This window comes from Phalangium opilio, unplaced genomic scaffold (genome assembly GCF_054372755.1).
Source record: "Phalangium opilio isolate 3A_F unplaced genomic scaffold, DU_Popi_V2 ptg000013l_1, whole genome shotgun sequence".
NCBI classification, from domain to species: domain Eukaryota; kingdom Metazoa; phylum Arthropoda; class Arachnida; order Opiliones; family Phalangiidae; genus Phalangium; species Phalangium opilio.
The window spans coordinates 10327977-10347343 of record NW_028324148.1 but is presented as its reverse complement, the minus strand read 5'-3'; the positions used below and the strand labels follow the sequence as shown (position 1 = coordinate 10347343).

The window sequence follows — 19367 nt, the reverse complement described above, 5'->3', positions numbered from 1 at the left end:
CGATTCACTGCCTTTGGCTGTTACGACATGTAAGCTAGAAGTTGGGGTGGCGTAGCGGTTAGCGCTTTCGCCTCGCAGCAAGAGGATCCCGGGTTCGATCCCGGACTGTGGCACCGGGTGAAAAATCTGGGAAGAATTGCTTCTGCGTAGAGTTTGCAAGTTCTCTACCCGCTTGTTAAAGGAGTTTTCCTCCGCGGTCTAACCCGGTTTCTCCTTTCCATCAAAACTTGCAGAGGTTAACGGTAATAGTTAGTATAGGGCGCTGTCGGTTAGCTGTGGCATAGGGGCTAGCCACCACCCCTCTATGCATTGTAAAGGCGTTAGATAAGTGGCAATAAGTCGCAAGATGACTTGGTCCAATTAGCTAGCTAGCTGAACTAGGCTCAACCGCCTACAGGAACTAAACAATCATGGAAGAGCTTCTTGACCAAACGACGCGTTAATTTTTGGTACTAGAGATATCATCTGCTACTTTATAAGAATATTCACGGCTTGTTCCCTGTGCGGCGGTCGGGAAGGTAATCATACGCGGAAGGGGGTCGACACTATTCTGGAATAAAGGAGGGCTTCTCATATTACACGGCGCAAGCAAGTTTCATCGAAGTGTACTTTTTTATTCTATATGCTTTTGGTTTTACTAGCATTGTCGAAAGAAAACAATTATGCTATAGTTTTGTGGAATCGCGTTTGATAATAGTGAGAATTCTGTGGCCTATGAATACATTATGTTAAATATCATACGATTGAAAGTAGGGTTGGACAACAGAGCACTGTTGAATATTCAATAGCAAATTTAGGAAACGTTATTAAAAGTGTATGCACCGAAACTAAGAGAAGTGCGCAATATTAGTCTAGTGATCATCATTTGCGGATGAAAATTTAAGTTGGATAAAATGTGTCGAAAGGTGGACTGGAATAATAAGAATAGGGAGAATTGTAACATGAGACCAAGGATAGATTTAATTTTAGAAGCATCAATGGAGAACGGTTAGTATTTACTTCAGTCCGACTCATAGCCCAGTGTAGAGCCCCTCCCTCCAACACGTAACGAAAAGTTTAAATTATCTTATTGGCTCACTTAAACTACGTTTTGATGACGTTGCTGACGGGGACCATAAAAATACCCTGAAAATTCGCGCAACTACAAAGCGTAAAACCAACTTAGACAAAAAATAGTCCCTAGGTTACGCCACCTTAACTTTCCCCTGGTGTTGTCTGCTACTGTGTGAATAGCTTGATTCCGTTTCACGACGCTAACTTCAGAAAATATAATTTTAAAGAATGCAAATTACACCCTCAACTCCTTTTTGGTTCTTCGCGCTCTCCTTCACAACTTTGAGGACGACAGCTCGTTAGGAAATCAGGGAAGGGCAGGAAAATTTGAGGTTCTTAAAAGTCATGTTAAAGCCATAAAAAGTGTCATCCTTCTTTTATCATTCGCTTCTAATAATATTTTGATGTGATTTTCAAAGAAACTATGATCTGTTTGTATCACAAAATGACATGACCCATTTCAGTATTTACACGACTATCTCTTCAGTGTAAGAGATAGTATAAGATCGGGTATAAGAATTATAGTCATTCCTAAACAACGCATTATAAGGCAGTGGCTTTCAATTCTCCGTTCGACATTAATTCCACCACCATCACCATGTTAGGTCGTTTGGATTATAGATAGAGCTCGGCATTATCCCACGTTATCCATACTCGAAAATTATCCACAGAACTTACGTGTTAAATCGTGTTAAATCGTATTATAATCCACAAGTTTGTTTTTAAATAATCGGTTTTCCACCAATTTGTGGATAATGTATAAAAAATGCCGACCTTTAGGTATAGCAGAGTTTCCGCCCATTTTGATATAACTCACATAGTGGCACCACTAAATAAAACGTCATTGAAAGATTTAAGTCATTTAATCAGAAATTATGAGAACAGTACGCTGGAAATTTAAAAATCAATGGAATGGTACTAATACTACATTATTGGAAGATGGAATTAATACTCCAGAGATTTAGGTATAGCAGAGTTTCCGCCCATTTTGATATAACTCACATAGTGGCACCACTAAATAAAACGTCATTGAAAGATTTAAGTCATTTAATCAGAAATTATGAGAACAGTACGCTGGAAATTAAAAATCAATGGAATGGTACTAATACTACATTATTGGAAGATGGAATTAATACTCAAGACATCACTAGCAACAATACGCAAGAAATGTTAGATGCATTGATGCGTTTAAATAGTACAATATTCAATGTAGTTCCGAATTATGCCATAATTACATTGGTAATTATTGGAGTTCTGTTGAATTTCTTAAGTGTCATCGTGTTTACCAGACCGTCCATGAAATCCGTTTTCAATCTTCTACTGGCTCTTTTAGAAGGTAAGTTCCTTTTTATTCTAAACAATACTTTCAACAGCCACGTTTACAAAAGACACTTTGAAACAGATTTAAACCGGTTCGGAAACGTCGAAATGTAATATTTTGTGGTGTAATACCAATAATTTTAGTACTTTTGGCATTCAGAACCTTTAGTAGCAGAACTGGTACGGTAATTCAAGTACTATAAATCGGTCTAGTAAATTACGGTATTTTCTATTATACATGTATTCGCTTCCCTATAGACCATTCAATAGACTTATAAAAATATTCGCCTACTAGTTGTTTTTACACACCGTTTCGAGAGTCTCAGAAGTGTGGTCCTTCATGATTGGTCCAAATTTGTGGGCAACTTAGTACAGAGTTTTATACTAATAACGCTATGACTAGTTGGCCATTAAAAGTGTTACCAGATGTTTTTAAACGTTTTCAGATTAGGCTCGCGTCCTGTCTACACACACGGGTTTTTTTTTGCAACGGAAGGAGAGAGGGCAACCCCTCCACATTAGTACACCATTCACCCAATCACTAACATGTTGACGATTTATCATGCATCATATTGTGAACCCTAAACTTAATGATTAAATCGTGGTAGTAATCAACCATCTCTCGATCAAAAAAATAAATCCTAACATATATGGATCTTTATTTTTAATTCTATTGCTACGAAATAAATATGAGAAGTGAGATGAGACTAGAAGTGAAGGGCTCTAGCATTGGTAATAGATCCTGGCACTAGTGAACAAATTTGAGGATTTTATGCCGCTTCCATCGCGAAAGGCCATAGAGAGAAAAAAATTGGTCGAGTTCCAAAAAATTTCCTATACCCTTCCCCTCATCCTAAAGCCGCCGAACACGGACGCGGCTCCATGAATCTAGTTCGGCGTCTCACGTTTTGGAGGGGAAATTCTGAAACCGCCACCAGAGGGCCAACTGTTGGTGTGTTATCAAGAATATTGACTAATGCCAAGTGAAGAATTTGACTAGCTCAGTACTTCAAGTCTCATCTCACTTCTGTAAATATAAATAGATGTATTTGGAAAAACCAAAGATTGGTTTTTGGCCAAGCGTACGAAGCGATGCGAGCGCCAGCGAATGAAATTGTTGTGTGTGGACAAACAACGTTACTCGCGCCCGAACCGAAGCGAAAAAAAATACCGTAGTGTGGACAGACCTTTTGCCTTTGACATGGCCTGGCCAGGCCATGGCGTATGTAGCTTCGAAGGGAATCTACGAAGTTTTACTAGGCCTATATGTAGAACATTTTCAAATTTACAGGTTTAAATCTGCTATACTATACTTATTATAGCAAGAAACCATTTAATGTCCATGGTATAACAAGAGAAAATCTAATACTTTTTCTCTTCCTGACTTTCAGTCATTGGACAAATTCTGCAAAACCAAATTTATCTTTACAGGTATTAACATCATTTTATATCTGACAATGATACCGACGACTATGAGATACTACTTTCCAGATGCAATATCAACATATTCGTATTTGACGATCGTGAGACGAGTAAATGAGTTGTTTACTATATTCGCTTCGTGCGTTTCAAATTGGTTAACAGTGACAATCAGTGTATTTCGATTCATCGCCATCACGTGGCCTCTGCATTCGGCAACACTATGTACCAAACGAAGGGCTCTGTCCAGTCTCTTGCCAACTTCAATATTATCAATTGTTATTTCGGTCACGTGTGTAGCTTTGGCCGAAGTGGTTGAAACAATTTTAGTGATTGAGGGAAGTTCAGTAAAGCTTGCAAAATATGTTAAATTTTCTGAGGAATTTGGGATGGTAACGTCGATGTTACATTTCTTGGTTTACACGGTGCCGTGCTTGGTAACTGTTTTGATAATTGCGTTTTTGCTCTTCAATTTGTGGAGATCGAGAATTGAACGCCAATCTCTAATGTCTGAATCTGCAATTTCAGTAAGTTCCCAAATCTTACCCAGATGTTAGATGGGTATTACCAAAAATATATATTTCATATGAAATATTATATATTTTTGGTATTACCGATGTATCTTTATTGTTGTATAGATTCCTGATACAAAGCTATTCGTCTTATATTACAAAGGTAACGTTAGGAAATATTTATCTGCCTGTTTCTACCGTCTTAGTGTAACCTTGGCGATACTGTCAAAAAAGGATTAATGTGAGAAAAACGTTTAACATAGCGAATTTCCTAACCGGCCTCAGCTACGTTTTAGAAAAATTGGTTGTAGCAGCATGGACGAAGCAATACTATTCAGGGGGCTGCCATGGGTGATGCATGGAACCCAGCAGTCCTATAATTCCTATAAAATCCTACATTTTTGAACCCGTCCTATATTATCCTATTATTTCATGAAATGTTCTATATTATCCTATAATTTTATGAAAGGTCCTATATTATCCCATATTCTTGACTTTATCTGAGTTTTTGTATAGTTTAGCGTCAAATTCATCAAAATCAAGCTCTTTTATCGAGATTACAATTAACTAGACACCGAAATTGTGAAGCTCGGTTCGCTCGTTCACGATTTTTATATATTATATTATTATAAGTTCCTATGAAATCCTATTAATTCCCCAAAAAATGCTCCCTGGTGTTGCCTTGCCCCCCCCCTGGGAAAAATAATTATCGGAGCCCCTGAACTCGGTAATTAAATTGAATTGAGGTCTGCTATTCTTTTCTTCGGCTCTAACGTTATTCCTACATTAATCCGTTATTGGTGCTATAGGAATATAGCTACGCTTGGGCCATGGACCTACAATCTCCTTCCACATGTATAGTATCATTGTGGTAAGATAAAATTTCCCAGCGTAACCTCTGTAATTCCCTAACAACTGTGAACTAAATAAATTTGCTTGAGTTGTCGTCTAATTGGTATCACGAATCCGTAGGTGTCAGTTAATTCCGGCGCCAAAACACAACCGCAATTCACAGAAGGACGCGTCACGGTGACATTGCTGCTAGTAATAGTTCTGCAAATCGTGGCTCATCTCTCGTCTTCCATCATTTACGTGGGCTTAGTCGTTTATCCCAGCGTCTTGGTCGAACGCCTACCGACAGTATTGTGGACTTTAGAGTCATCCAAAATAACAGTTTTGTTTTCGAACTGTTTGACATTTTTCGTGTATTTGGGGTCGAGCAAGAGATATCGTGTCACGTTGTTTCGATTAATGCGATCGATTTCTAAACCCAAATCCAACGATTCCAACTTGGAAAAATCCTCGAGTAACACGGTCGTGACTCATTTATGAAGTTGAAATAATCGTCTTCAACTCGGTCTTGCCTAGGGCTTGCAACGAACTTCTAACATGCTGGTTTAATTTGGCTTTTATAGGGTTTAGAGCAAATGTTGGCTCCTTTGGCATCCCAATCTGGCTGATTTTCTACCCACAAATTTTACCTTGCAAAAGGCAGGAGGCAATCAGAAAGGTCTGATCGTAATCGGATTATAGCTTCGTGTTTTCATGCTATTTATGGTGCGCATTTACTTCCAGTGTGTGTAGCCACAAATAAGCTTTGGTGTTATGTAACGTTAACAGTCATGTTGACAAACTAAGAAAATCGTTGAGGTGAAACGAGAGGATAGTGTTTACATGGCAACCCTGTTGTGAATATGGCTTTGAACATAGAGGGTATACAGTTGAGGAGTAGAAAATTCGGCCTTTACAAAAACGTAAAGGTAATATCCCTCCAAAGGTTTAGCTCTTCATTTCCCGTTTTCCCCCCATCGGATAATTTTAATGTGTACAAGTATATCCTTATTGGATGTAAAATGTCGTCTGATTTACAGTATATTTGCTATGCTTTGTATACTGCTTTAATATTTCATAAATTTTAACTTCAGTATTTGTTCTTTAAAAAAAGAAACATTTCCATATCTGGGTAAGTAAGTTTGTAAGTAGTCCTCCTCGGAGAGGTAATATTTTGGTTTTCCCAACTTGTTTTGAATAAAGTTTTATGTTTTTCATTTTAAAAATAACTACGCTTTGTAAGTCGACGAAACTTAAACTCGTCCCTTGCAATCATAGTTATCATTTTGTTTCTTTTGATAATAATAATGGAATTCTTATTTTTCTAATAATAATGGGATTCTTATCTTTCTAATAATAATAATAATAGGATTTTTATCTAATTAAAAAATTATAAATTTTTATTAGTAATAATATTAATAATAATTATAGATTTTATCTTTCGTATTTAATAATTAAAGATCTTTGCCTTTCGAATTTCATAATTATAGGTTTTTACCTCTCCGAGTGACGTATGTCACGGAGAGGTTCTAATTTCGACGTGTCTGTGTGTGTGTGTGTGTGTCTGTCTGTTGTTATTGACTTACACCCCAGGGGACCGTGTTCGCAGTTTCCGAATTGAAGCAAATGTGTTCGCTATTTCCGGACCGTATTCACAGTTCCCGGAAATTTCAAAACTTGAATCTATCCACAAATCAACTGGCCATTATTACTTCATCTGACTAGTCAATTGTCTATTCTACATGAATACCAATATGTACTTATTGGCTTCAAACACCACAATTTTGTGGTCTTTGTCCATTCCACATAGACACCAGTCTGCACTTACTGGCTTCTATCACCATCATTTTCCGGTCTTTGTTTTCGTCCATCCCACATGGATACCAGTTGTACACCTGGCATCTAACACCACCATCTTCTGGTCTTTGTTTTTGTCCATCCCACATGGACACCAGTCTGTACACATGGCTTCTAACACCACCATCTTCTGGTCTTTGTTTTTGTCCATCCCACACGGACACCAGTCTGTACACCTGGCTTCTAACACCACCATCTTCTGGTCTTTGTTTTTGTCCATCCCACATGGACACCAGTCTGTACACCTGGCTTCTACTCCTTAAGGTTAAGACACACGCGGCGATCGGCCAGGGTTACGAGAAACGTCCGGCCTCCCAATGGTGGGGCTTCCACCAAAGGTTCACGCAATTGCGCTGTTCTTATCCATAGCTGCGATTCGACACCCTTATATACTACCTATTTGATGAAGGCAAAGCAACCGGCGTATGCTTCATTTCAAACGCCAATATTAGTCAAGTCTCTCAAGAATGTTTAATTGTTCTTTTTCAAAACGATGTAACGCTCAATAAGGCGAACAACTATCGAAGAAAATATTTAATATTAATTATATTTATTTTAATATTTAAGATAATCATGTCTCTCAACTCAAAATTAATACGGAAAGGGTAAAACAGCAGTCTATGCTTTTGTCTGTGTGTGTCCGTCCGTTGTTACAGTAGTGCGCTGCGTTAGAAGTTCGTTTTGTTTTGATGTGTAAAGATCCCCTCCAGAACCTTAATATTCCCGTTTTCCATAATATAAAATGAATATGTGGAAATATTTTTCGTAATTACGATGCATTTAGTACTTTTGTAGCTTTAAAGCTCCGTTTCATTTTGATATTCCAAAGATTTTTTTTAATTTTGTTATTTGAAATGGATGTTTACATATTACTAAAGCTATACTAAATCTGTTTATAGCATAATCCTTTCTTTAGTGATTTCTAAAAGAACGCTACTTTGTCGGTCAAATGAACTTTTATATGTCAATAGGCCTAATGAACCATAAAGTAAACACTTGGGTTTGTTTTTCGTTTCTGTAATGCAGAGACATTAACGGTTCAGAAAGACCGAAAGTTAAAAACACTTTAAAATAATCAGGTTTAGATTTTAAAATTAAGTAAAGCATCATGGCGGAAATCTGTGCCGCGTTCAGCAGAGCTCAGCGCTGTTAGCAGTGTCCTACAGGATGGAATTTGGTTTGTGAATTGTGACGTCACGCTGCTCAGCGCTGAGCCAGCGTAGTCATCAAAGAAAATAGTCGGGTTTTTGGATCTTGTATGTGTCCGTCCGTTGTTACAGTAGTGCGCTGCGTTAGAAGTTCGTTTTGTTTTGATGTGTAAAGAAATCCAACACAACGATAATATTCCCTTTATCCTTAAGTGAATATGTGGAAATATTTTTCGTAATTATGATGCATTTAGTACTTTTGTAGCTTTAAAGCTCTATTTCATTTTGATATTCCAAAGAATATTTTTAATATTATTATTTAAAATGGATGTTTATATATTACTTAAGCTATACTACATCTGTTTATAGCATAATCCTTTCTAAAGTCACAGTGAATACAAGCACAACGCTGCTATGTTGGTCAAATGAACTTTTATTTGTCAATAGGCCTAGTGAACCATAAAGTAAACGTTTGGGTTTGGTTTTCGTTTCTGTTTGCAGAGACATTAACGGTTCAGAGTGAGCCGAAAGTTAAATACACTTTTAAATAATTAGGCTTAGATTTTATAATCATGGTGGAAATCTGGGCCGCGTTCAGCAGAGCCCAGCGCTGCTGAACGCGGCCCAGGGATTTTGTTTTTGAATTTTGACGTCACGGTGCTTAGCGCTGAGCTAGCGCGGTCTTCAAAGAAAATAGTCGGCTTTTTGGAAAACGTGACGTAAAACGCGTAGTTCTCAGCTTGGCGAAAAAAACCATGGAGGAATTAATACAAATAGCTCTATGGGACTATAGCTATTTAATTGGCGTGAAACCAGTTGATCACGCGAGAATTTTAAGAGATATGTTAGTTGCTAATTTTTATTATAAAAGTTGTTATCTATCTCTATAAATATGTTATCCTACAATTTTTGTTAAGCCTTGGTACCTTGCACGCTTTATTGCGCTAGCGTCATTTATAAAACGCCGATGACCCGTTTTTCCCCCCATCGGATGATTTTAATGTGTACAAGAATATCATTATTGGATGTAAAATGTCGTCTGATTTACAGTAAATTTGCTATGCTTTGTATACTGCTTTAATATTTCATAAATTTTAACTTAAGAAACATTTTCATATCTGGGTAAATAAGTTTGTAAGTAGTCGTGTTGACTCGGAGAGGTAATATTTTGGTTTTCCCAACTTGTCTCTTTCTAATTTAAAAATTGTAGATTTAATTTTTCTAATTTAATATTTATAAGTTTTTTCTTTATAATAATAATTATTATAAATTTTCTCTTTCTAATAATAATTATTACAAATTTTCTCTTTTTGCCTCTCCGAGTGACGATGACGTCACGGAGAGGTATTACACTTGACGTATGTGTCTGTAACCTCGTTCGCAGTTCACTGAAAGCAGAAGTGAGATGAGACTAGAAGTACTGAGCTAACCAAATTCTTCACTCGGCGAAAGTGAATATTCTTGATAACACACCAACGGTTGGCCCTCTAGTGGCGGTTTCAGAATTTCCCCTCCAAAACGTGAGACGCTCGCGGTGGTAGACGGCCGAACTAGATTCAAGCACCGGCGTCCGTGTTTCGCCGCTTTAGGTTGAGGGGAAGGGGGTAAGAAATATTTTTGGAACTCGACCAATTTTTTTCTCTCTAGCGTAGGCGCGATTGAAGCGGCGTAAAATCCTCAGATTTGTTTATTAATGCCAGGATCTATTACCAAAAGTGGATGAGAGGGAAAGTATGACAATGGCCATAGAGCCTGTGTTAAAAAACGCGGACATCAAAGTTTCGCCAATAACTATTTAGTTTACTAGTGACTGATGGACTTGCAAACTCGCGACTGAAAGTAGTTCAGACATTTATGCTCCTTGGTTTAACCATAGCCCACTCGATCACGCGCATCACGATGCAAGCTGCTCGCGCTATAGCTAAATTACCGAGATTTGTTTTAAACGTATCTAGTTTTATGTGCTCTTCTATTGCTTCGATAACCTTACTTAAATCTATATAATACCTTCAAATACCTTTTAAAACATTACCAGCTACTCTGTCCTGACTACAAACACAAATCGAGGAAGTTCTAGCAGACGACGGTAACCGCGAAACCGCGAATTAACACAAGACCTATTTTAAGGAAGTGAACAGGCCCAGTATAGCTACGCCACTAAAACGGTCAACTACGGCGAAACTCTGATGACTCGCGACTTTTGGCCATTTTCATACTTTTCCCCTCAACCACTTTTGATATCATTAAATTTCCAAGATGTTGGCGAAGCATGGAAAAATAATTCTTTTGGGCGGCCTTCTATAGTGCGAGCAGCCTGCGTCCGCGAACTCGCATGATCCAGGCGGCTATGGCCAAATCTACAGAGCGCAGCAGCGAACCACCGATAGGGAATGTCAGCGTTCATGCCCCTATCATCCTTGGCAAAACGTACACGACGCTCAGTCTGGGAAATAAGGATACTTTTTAAACCATGTTCATGTTTAAACTAGTCCTTTGGAGCAGTGACCCCCTAGTGTCTGAAATAATAAACTGGTCTCCGGAGTGGTCCCAGCCTTTGTTCTCCTTTGCAATTAATAATCTGGTCCCGAGGACCAGTAACCCCACTTCTTGAATTAAGAAACTAGTCCAAGCAATTAATAAACTGGTTTTGGACCAGAGGAAGTGTGCTATTTCCCAGACTGACGACGCTTACCGACAAGTTATGGCAGCGCCCAAAGAAATGCTCTTGTAAATCACTTTTGCCTTTGAAAATTTTGGATCTCGTATTTACAAATTTACATTTAATCACTATTAACCTTTCAAAATCATTAATTTTGTCAATTTAGCAATTTAAACTTAAGCTGAAAGATTTCTTTGTATGTATTTGGCATGTTTTAAATTTGGCGGTGAGATTTTGGGCTGGTTAGAACAAACACTTGGGCTACTTTCCTAACACGTGTTTGGTAAAAAAAAGCGTATTTTATCTGGCAAGACTGGCAGCCTTGTCTACGCTGCGATTTCACGAAGAAGGCAAGCAGCTGTTGCAAAAATTAATTCTGACGAACTTCGACTTGGCTTCGACGTTAATTTCAGTATTTGATTGTATTTAGTTAAGTTAACCTAGTGTAAATGGTAATATTTTAATATAGAAAGGAATTTTTCACGATATATCAATGAGGGTTGCGTTAAATTATTATGCAACTTAGCTTTTCAAAGTCAGAAAGATGTGTAATTTTAGATGGATAAATGAATGACATCATCGGTATTATGGACCAAGGTTTAAGTGTATAAAAAGACACTGCGTATTGGGAATGAATTTTTGCCATAAATACAATACTACGAATGTAAGCTTGAATTATTATAATATAAATCGTTAAATATTCGAAATTATACTTTTAATATTATAAAGAAAGGTAAAATATCATCATGTGACTGTTGTTTTTTTCCAATGCTGTGGTCTTAATGATGTAATAACTGTTTTATTAACATGCATTAATGAATAATGTCTTTTGAGAAATGATTCTGAAATAGGCGTAAATCCCTCTAATTAATTAATCCCTGGAATTATTTAAGATCTATTAGTTCATTAGAAATGAATTATCAAACCTACACCTACTAATGGGGACCAAGGCTTAGAATGTTGAATGTTTTTATTAAATAACCTCCCCTTTGGTGCAGTTGTACTTGATTTAAAGCTGCCCCGCCCCCTGAAACACCCCTTACTTAATCCAAAAATTATCGAGAACCCCATGACCTGAACCTGAACCTGAACCTTAAACCACCGCATTTACTGCTCTGGGGAAGTGTAAAATAAAAACAAACACTTCAGCATAATAGAGTAGTGGCACTCCATGTTAACTACCCATAGAGCTTAATACAGTCAAAGGTAAGTAGGTGCCATTACTCTATAAACTCAGCCCTCTCTGTCAAATTTAGTGACGTAATAGAGCAAATTGCGAGTGATCCCAGACCCCCAGAGCAGATAAATGGAATGCACAATTATATTTGGTTTCTCTAAATTCCCGCTCCATGATCACTCAGTTGTGACGTCAGTGCCTAGGTAAAGGCCCGTTAAGACGACACTCTTTTTCTCGCTACGCTCGCTGTGCTGATCGAGCTCATCAGATTTTCTGGCTTCACCAGCCTCTAGAAAATGCCAACGGCCAAAATTTTCTCATTCTTGATCTCATTCTTGCTCAGCACAGCCAATAAAATGCTTCCGAAAATGACGTACGTCACTCTTTGTTGTGTAGTCTGCTAGCTACTCTGTGGAAATGCGTTTTCACTAGCTGGAATTTCTTGAAATTTTACTGATAAGTATATTGAAGGGTCTTAAAATATACTTATCACTAAAATTTCAAGAGATTCGAACTAGTGAAAACACATTTCCACAGAGTAGCTAGCAGACTACACAACAAAGAGTGACGTACGTCATTTTCGGAAGCATTTTATTGGCTGTGCTGAGCAAGAATGAGATCAAGAATGAGAAAATTTTGGCCGTGTGCATTTTCTAGAGGCTGGTGAAGCCAGAAAATCTAATGAGCTCGATCAGCACAGCGAGCGTAGCGAGAAAAAGAGTGTCGTCTGAACGGGCCTTAAAGGGAGGGTGAAGTAGAAAATCAAGTGATTTTTTATCGATTCTTCTGCAAATTATAAGACCAGTCTGCATAGTCAAACATTCAGGAAATACAGTTTCCGAATGATTTTAAAATTATTTCAAATTAGGTTCAGATTTTAAGGACAATTTTAAAGAAGGACCTCCGACCAATCGCGTTACGCCTTGCCTATTTATTAACAAAATTCTCGTGGCACGCTCCATGTCTCGCGCCACGATTGCCACGTCGCACGCAAATTTTATCAAATCTCGTGATAAATTTCATTCGACACGGAACGTGCCACTAGAATTTTGTTAATAAAAAGGCAGGGCGTTACGCGATTGGTCGGAGGTCCTTCTTTAAAATTATCCTTAAAATCTGTACCTAATTTGAAATAATTTTAAAATCATTCGGAAACTGTATTTCCTGAATGTTTCACTATGCAGACTGGTCTTACAATTAGAAGAAAAATCGATAAAAAATCACTTGATTTTCTACTTCACCCTCCCTTTAACACGTCACAGTATTAGCTTGGGTAGTGGGTGTCCATTTTTGGTACCGCTATGGTTCTATGGGGGAAAATAGCATGGATGACGTCACATTAAGGCTTCTGGGATACCTCTCTATGTTTATAAACGTACATGACTACGAGTTCACGTCCAGACAATCATATTAATTAAAATATATATACACTTTTGTATTACAGTATCTTTGATCAAATCTGGACTTAATTAATTACTTCCCTGCATGGAATTAATCTAATTTAATATAATACCGTAATTAACAAAAATCAAGATGGCGGATGTCGACGAAACACGTATGGTCCATCCAATGGGATTCCAAAACGAATTGGGTTACACTATACACGAATGGACGAAGAAATTTGACAGCAAATCATTGAAGCCCGTCGACTTTTACCATTATTGGTCGACCAATGTACCGTTGATTTATAGTCCTCGACCAGGATGTGACTGTTTAAATTTGACATTTGACGAGACTTTAGCGAAGAATGTTTTATTTACTCCTTTGGAACAATTTGTGTGCAACGATAAGAACCCCGATGCCGTTTTTGAGGAATTGAAGAAGTTAAACAATCCACCTAGTCTTTGTGGAAAAGTTTTCAAAATGGGCGAACCCACCTACTCTTGCAGGGATTGCGGTTTAGATCCTACTTGCGTACTTTGCGTTGATTGCTTTAAGAGCAGGTAAGAATTGCGCTCCGAAAGATATCGCTAGACGTGTGATTTTTTTTTCCCCAAAAATATTTGTTGAATATCTTAGCGAGAAAGTGAAGTTTAGGCTTCTGCACTTTTATACTCCCTTTAATTTAAAGGGACTGTAAAGTAGGGCATCGGCGGGTGGGTAAAAATTATTTTAAATACGTCAGAGGCACGTGACCAAGTAGAGGCGTGGTCTAAAGAAGCTTAGTTCGTTCACGGATGTGTATTGTAGAAGGAGTAGACACTAGGCCTCTGGGGCCTAGACATAAGCGTACTAGTGCTCCGCGCACAATTTTCGCGCATACCGAGCCAATGTAAACAATCTCTGACGTCACGTGTTTTAAAGAAGGCGTCCGTTTTCTTCTTTCCCGGCTTAATTCTTTGAATATTTTCCATATTATAGTTGATATAAATAGAAATAATAGTAAAAATAAAAATTTAAATAAGATTTGCAAACGCTTGAGAAACTCCGGTCACCCGGACTCAATACACAAAAGACCGAGGCTTAACCCTCCTGAACGTTCGTAGCTCGCGGCCATCTTTATTGTTTACGTTGGCTCGCCTAGGTTTGGAGGGAGGGTCAAAATTCATACCCCCTTTTTATGGACAAATAAGGTCTAGCTTCTTTTAGTACAGGGGAAGCTACGAGTCTCTACTCCTTCTACAATACAGCTCCGTGGTTCGTTTTATTTCTACTTTAACTACCACTTCATGGAATTGGCACTGCAATCTCGCGAAAAACAAGGGTGCGTTCAGTAACGCTCAACGGAGACCAAACGCGTTGAGCTCCGTTGACCAACGTGATGTCATGTGACGTAATAGGCTACTGAACGGTTTTTTGCAAACTTTGCGCTGTATAGTCTGCTTACAGTTCATAAAAATGGATATGCGAGGACCTGTTAGCCGAAATAAGAGCAAACTCTGACCTGTAACTTAGCCAAGGCTTAAGCTTTAAAACCCAATAACTTTTTAAGCTTCATAGATATAATCGAAAAAATTTAATAAAATAATTAACAGACACTATTCATTCGCATACAGTCGCTGCTACACCGATTTTATAAATAGTTCCGAAATTATCCATCAAATTAACTTCTCGAAATCGTTCAGGGAGATAAGTTTCCTCCATTGCTACTACGTCACAAATGCGTTGCTCAACGAAGTAATCGGCTCTTTCAGCCGATGACTTCGATGCCTCTTCGCTTACAATCGTGACGTCAAACCGGAAGTTCCGAAAATCGTTCAGTGGCGAATGCGCATTCAACGGAGCCTCCGTTGAGCGTTACTGAACGCAGCCTAGGTGTCTAGTTCCATTCCATGAGGAGCCTTTGTATCTTGGGCATCACGTGATGTCTGTGACGTATTTCAAATAATTTTTACCCACCCGCCGATGCCCTTCTTTCAGGGTTCATACAAACCTGGAAAACCGGGGAAACCTGGAAAAATCAGGGAAATAAATAATTGACAAAAGCGTCAGGGAAAATTCAGGGAAATTTCCAATTTTTAGTAAAATTCAGGGAAATTTGAGTCAAAGAGGGGCCGAGTAATTAAGCAAATGTTCGTGAACATACCCTCCATAGGATTAACATTACACTATACTTTGGAGGCTCATAACTCTGGTTCTACTGGAGATACGGGGATGTCCTTTGAGTATGTTATAGTCCTATTTGTCCCCCATCCAACCATACTAAAAACTTAGGGCTACGACAAACAGGGGCCGAGTAATTAAGCAAAACGTAAACAAACAACCCCCTCCATAGGAATAGCATTACACTAAACTTTGGAGGCTCACAACTCTGGAAAATTCAGGGAAGTATGTGGGGAAAAACCTGGAAATCTCAGGGAAATTTGTTTTCCAAAAGTTGTATGAACCCTGTTCTTTACAGTCCCTTTAAAGGTAAGAGTCGCGTAACGTAACATTATACCTTAAAAGAATGGCTGCTTTTTCTGAATATAAAAGGAATTAAATTTTAAAATTAAAATAAATGATCTCTTATTACAATATGATAATTAGTACATTTAATTAGTCTTAAAAATAATCAAGGACTACTGCGCCGCCGCCATTGGTTTAGTGGCGTCTGCTTAACCAAACATACCCGTAATATTATCTTACCCTTAGCTCTCTCAGCCTGTGAGAATTCAACCAATCCTGCAGGGGTAAGGGGTTCTTGCTAGCAGACGTCTCTAAACATGGCGAGGCAGTAGTCAGCGTTTTTAAGACTAATAAATGCTAATTATCGTATTGGAATAAGAGATAATTTATTTTCTTTAATATTTTCCCTCCTATTTTTAGAAAAAAGGCCGTTTTTTTAAAGTATAATCATGGATATAATAAAGAATGCGCGTGAGGAAATTTGTTTTCACTCTACAGGATCGGCAACTCCCTATCTCGAACGACAGCTTATTCTGTATATACTCTGTTACAACATCGGTTGTCAGCACGCGTAAATATATTTCTCTATGTAACGTAGCTTTGTACGTGCTGTCAAGAGACGAAGAACTTCAGGATGATCTTCAGGATTTAAAATATAGGCGAGTTTTGTAGCTCGAGTGCACGGACCTCTAGGCTTTAGTTATAAATGCGTGTAGTAGGCTGTAGGCAATTTCACACGTATTTGAAACTAAGGCCTAGAGGTCCGTGCATGCACTGGAGCTTTTTAAAAAAACTAGCGGATATTTTAAATCCTGAAGATCATCCTGAAGTTTTTTGTCTCTTGACAGCACGTACAAAGCTACGTTCCATAGAGAAATATATTTGCGCGTGCTGACAACCGATGTTGTAACAGAGCATATACAGAATATTCTGTCGCCCGAGATAGGGAGTTGCCTATTCTATAGCGTGAAAACAGATTTCCTCACGCGCATTCTTTCACGTGGTGCCTGTGACGCATTTCAAATTATTTTTAAACAGCCAATGCCCAGGGCCGGAAATAAGCACAGGACACTGGACATTGTCCAATAAAATTTTAAAATGTCCCATAATTTTGTTAAAAACTAAGGGGGTCACTGGACAGTTTTGATAGCTTGACTATGGAGATTGCAGAGAAAATTGCAGTGGACAATGTCCTATAACTTTTCCAGTCAAACAGTGGGTCACTGAACACAATGTCCTATAAGAAATTTTTCTTATTTCCGGCCCTGCTAATGCCTTCTTCACAGTGTCTTTAATGAACTCATCGTTTGATATTTCTTCCAAGTGAACATAAAACCCATCGGTACAAGATGAGCATGAGTAATGGCGGAGGATACTGTGACTGTGGAGATAAGGAAGCTTGGAAAACCCATCCTTTCTGTCAACTTCATCTATTGGAAAAGAACCAAGTAGTTAAAGTTTGACACACTTTTCTTTTTAAAGTGTTATTGCATCTTATAGGGTAAAGGCATAAATTTCGCGTCTGTCTGTCACAATTCGGGTTGTGAAAATATTTTTCGAAATAAACCTTGTTTTTCACTTAGTTAAAATGGGTGAAGGACAGACCATGGGCAGACTATGAAACGGGGGTTTTTGGGAGCCAATGGGTCAAATGTAGTAGTACTTGTTGTTGGTTTGTTGAAATATTGTTGGGGTGATTGTGTAAGACGTAAAGAAAATAAGAAGTTTGGTTAGGGACAGAAATACAGAAACCTGTTAAGATATTTGGGTGTGTGTTCAAGGTAATACGTCATTTTCGCCAACCAACAAATAGGAACAAGGCAAAGCAGTCAAAAATCTACCCTACTAATCATCAGGTGCATCCCCCTCTAGCCTTTCACTCAGTTCGTTGCCATTTTGGCTAGAAGAGGAGGAGCCATCTTAAGCCACACCCCTTAAGCCTTCCCCGATTGTTATTGGACAAATCCTTAATACTGTTTGTAGAAGCGACCCCTGGTGAGGCAGAGATAATAGATATTGATTTTAGAGTTGTCCAGAACTTTTCATGTTCGACTAGCCTTTCACTCAGTTTGTTGTCATTTTGGCTAGAAGGGGAGGAGATACCTTAAGCCACACCCCTCAAGCCTTCCCCAATTGTTATTGGACAAATCCTTTGTAGAGGCGACCCCTGTTGAGGCAGAGATAATGATTTTAGAGTTGTCCAGAACTTTTCAATGTTCGACTTGCCTTTCACTCAGTTCGTTGCCATTTTGGCTAGAAGGGGAGGAGACATCTTAAGACACACCCTTCAGCCTTTCCCCAATTTTTATGGGACAAATTCTTTGTAGAGGCTACCCCTGGTGAGGCAGAGACAATTGATAATGATTTTAGAGTTGTCCAGAACTTCTCAATGTTCGACTAGTCTTTCACTCAGTTCGTTCCATTTTGGCTAAAGGGGGAGGAGATACCTTAAGCCACACCCATCAAGCTCTTCCCCAATTGTTATTGGACAAACCTTTTGTAGAGGCGACCCCTGGTGAGGCAGAGACAATAGATATTGATTTTAGAGTTGGCCGGAACTTTTCAATGTTCGACTAGTCTTTCACTCAGTTCGTTGCCATTTTGGCTAGAAGGGGAGGAGACATCTTAAGCCACACCCCTCAATTATTATTGGCCAAATCCTTCCTAGAAGCGACCCCTGTTGAGGCAGAGATAATGATTTTAGAGTTGTCCAGAACTTTTCAATGTTAAATTTTTCATGCAAAACCCCTATTTATACGTGGAAACATACCTTCCTTAAGAAATCAACAATAATGGCAATCTGAAGTGTCGTACTAATTTTTAATATGTTAGTTATGATTACACCTTAATGGGTCTGTAGATAAAATTAACTTGAAATACGTCATAGACACGTGATTGAGAAAATTCGTGATTCAAAGAAGATTACTTCATTTTATTTCGAAGGCCAACACTTTCGCCTTAATTTCAAAATGCCAGTCAACCCATACCGAGTAGGGGATTGAATAGTGGCTGAACTTAAAGGGATGTACAATCCGTTATGTATGGGCGTGTCTATAAGACTCAAGAACTATATTTTTTCGGTAGTAGTGTTACTATTTCCTGGAGTAGTGATTAGGCTGTCGTCTGCTTGAACGTCTGTTTCTACAGTAGATGCCCATTCCCAATGCACTGAGTCTGATAATGCTACGAACTTCACGCATGCTCAGTAGAGCTATATTTGATGGAAGATAAGTTTGATATAGGCCCCGCCCATACATAACGGATTGTACATCCCTTTTATGCCTGTAACTCCTGGTATCTAGTAGTTTCTCCATTTCCCAAACTAAACTTGATCAGAAAACTTAATTGGAATTCCATTCAAACAAACCACATTGTTTATCATCATGACATCATTAGACCAATTAGACTACTGCGTAAGACAGACATTGCGTGTAGGGGCGAACAACGTCATTTTGGATAAGCCTAAAAATATCAACACTAGATGGAACTAAAGTCCCCCCCCAAAATAAGAGACTTAGCGGATGCGGGCGCCATCTAGCGTTAATTATGTCAATACATTTCTT

At 38.5% G+C, this 19367-nt stretch overlaps 2 protein-coding genes across 3 annotated transcripts in view; both read left to right on the top strand.

The window, feature by feature from the left end:
• Positions 1-1992: 1992 nt before the first annotated feature.
• Positions 1993-5636, top strand: LOC149708981 (uncharacterized). Its single transcript, XM_089863892.1, has 3 exons — positions 1993-2389; positions 3805-4319; positions 5277-5636. The coding sequence occupies exons 1-3, from the start codon at positions 1993-1995 to the stop codon at positions 5634-5636; spliced, it is 1272 nt and encodes a 423-aa protein (XP_089720018.1).
• A 5478-nt stretch (positions 5637-11114) lies between these two features.
• Positions 11115-19367, top strand: part of Ubr1 (Ubr1 ubiquitin ligase) — a 42368-nt gene continuing 34115 nt past the window's right edge. The window contains exons 1-3 of one of the 2 annotated variants that reach the window (XM_089864412.1): positions 11115-11463; positions 13510-13919; positions 17129-17252. In XM_089864412.1, the coding sequence (XP_089720538.1) occupies positions 11431-11463; positions 13510-13919; positions 17129-17252 (567 nt within the window). In that variant the 5' untranslated portion in view covers positions 11115-11430. Of the gene's footprint in view, positions 11464-13420; positions 13920-17128; positions 17253-19367 lie in introns of both variants that reach the window. The other variant, XM_089864413.1, reaches the window with a different exon arrangement.

What these genes read in the sequence shown, in the direction of transcription:
- LOC149708981 (XM_089863892.1), top strand. Translation starts at nt 1,993, where the DNA reads ATGGAATTAATACTCCAGAGATTTAGGTATAGCAGAGTTTCCGCCCAT. An exon ending in TCTACTGGCTCTTTTAGAAG is followed by an intron (nt 2,390 to 3,804) that starts GTAAGTTCCTTT and finishes TTATCTTTACAG; the next exon opens with GTATTAACATCATTTTATAT. An exon ending in TGTCTGAATCTGCAATTTCA is followed by an intron (nt 4,320 to 5,276) that starts GTAAGTTCCCAA and finishes ACGAATCCGTAG; the next exon opens with GTGTCAGTTAATTCCGGCGC.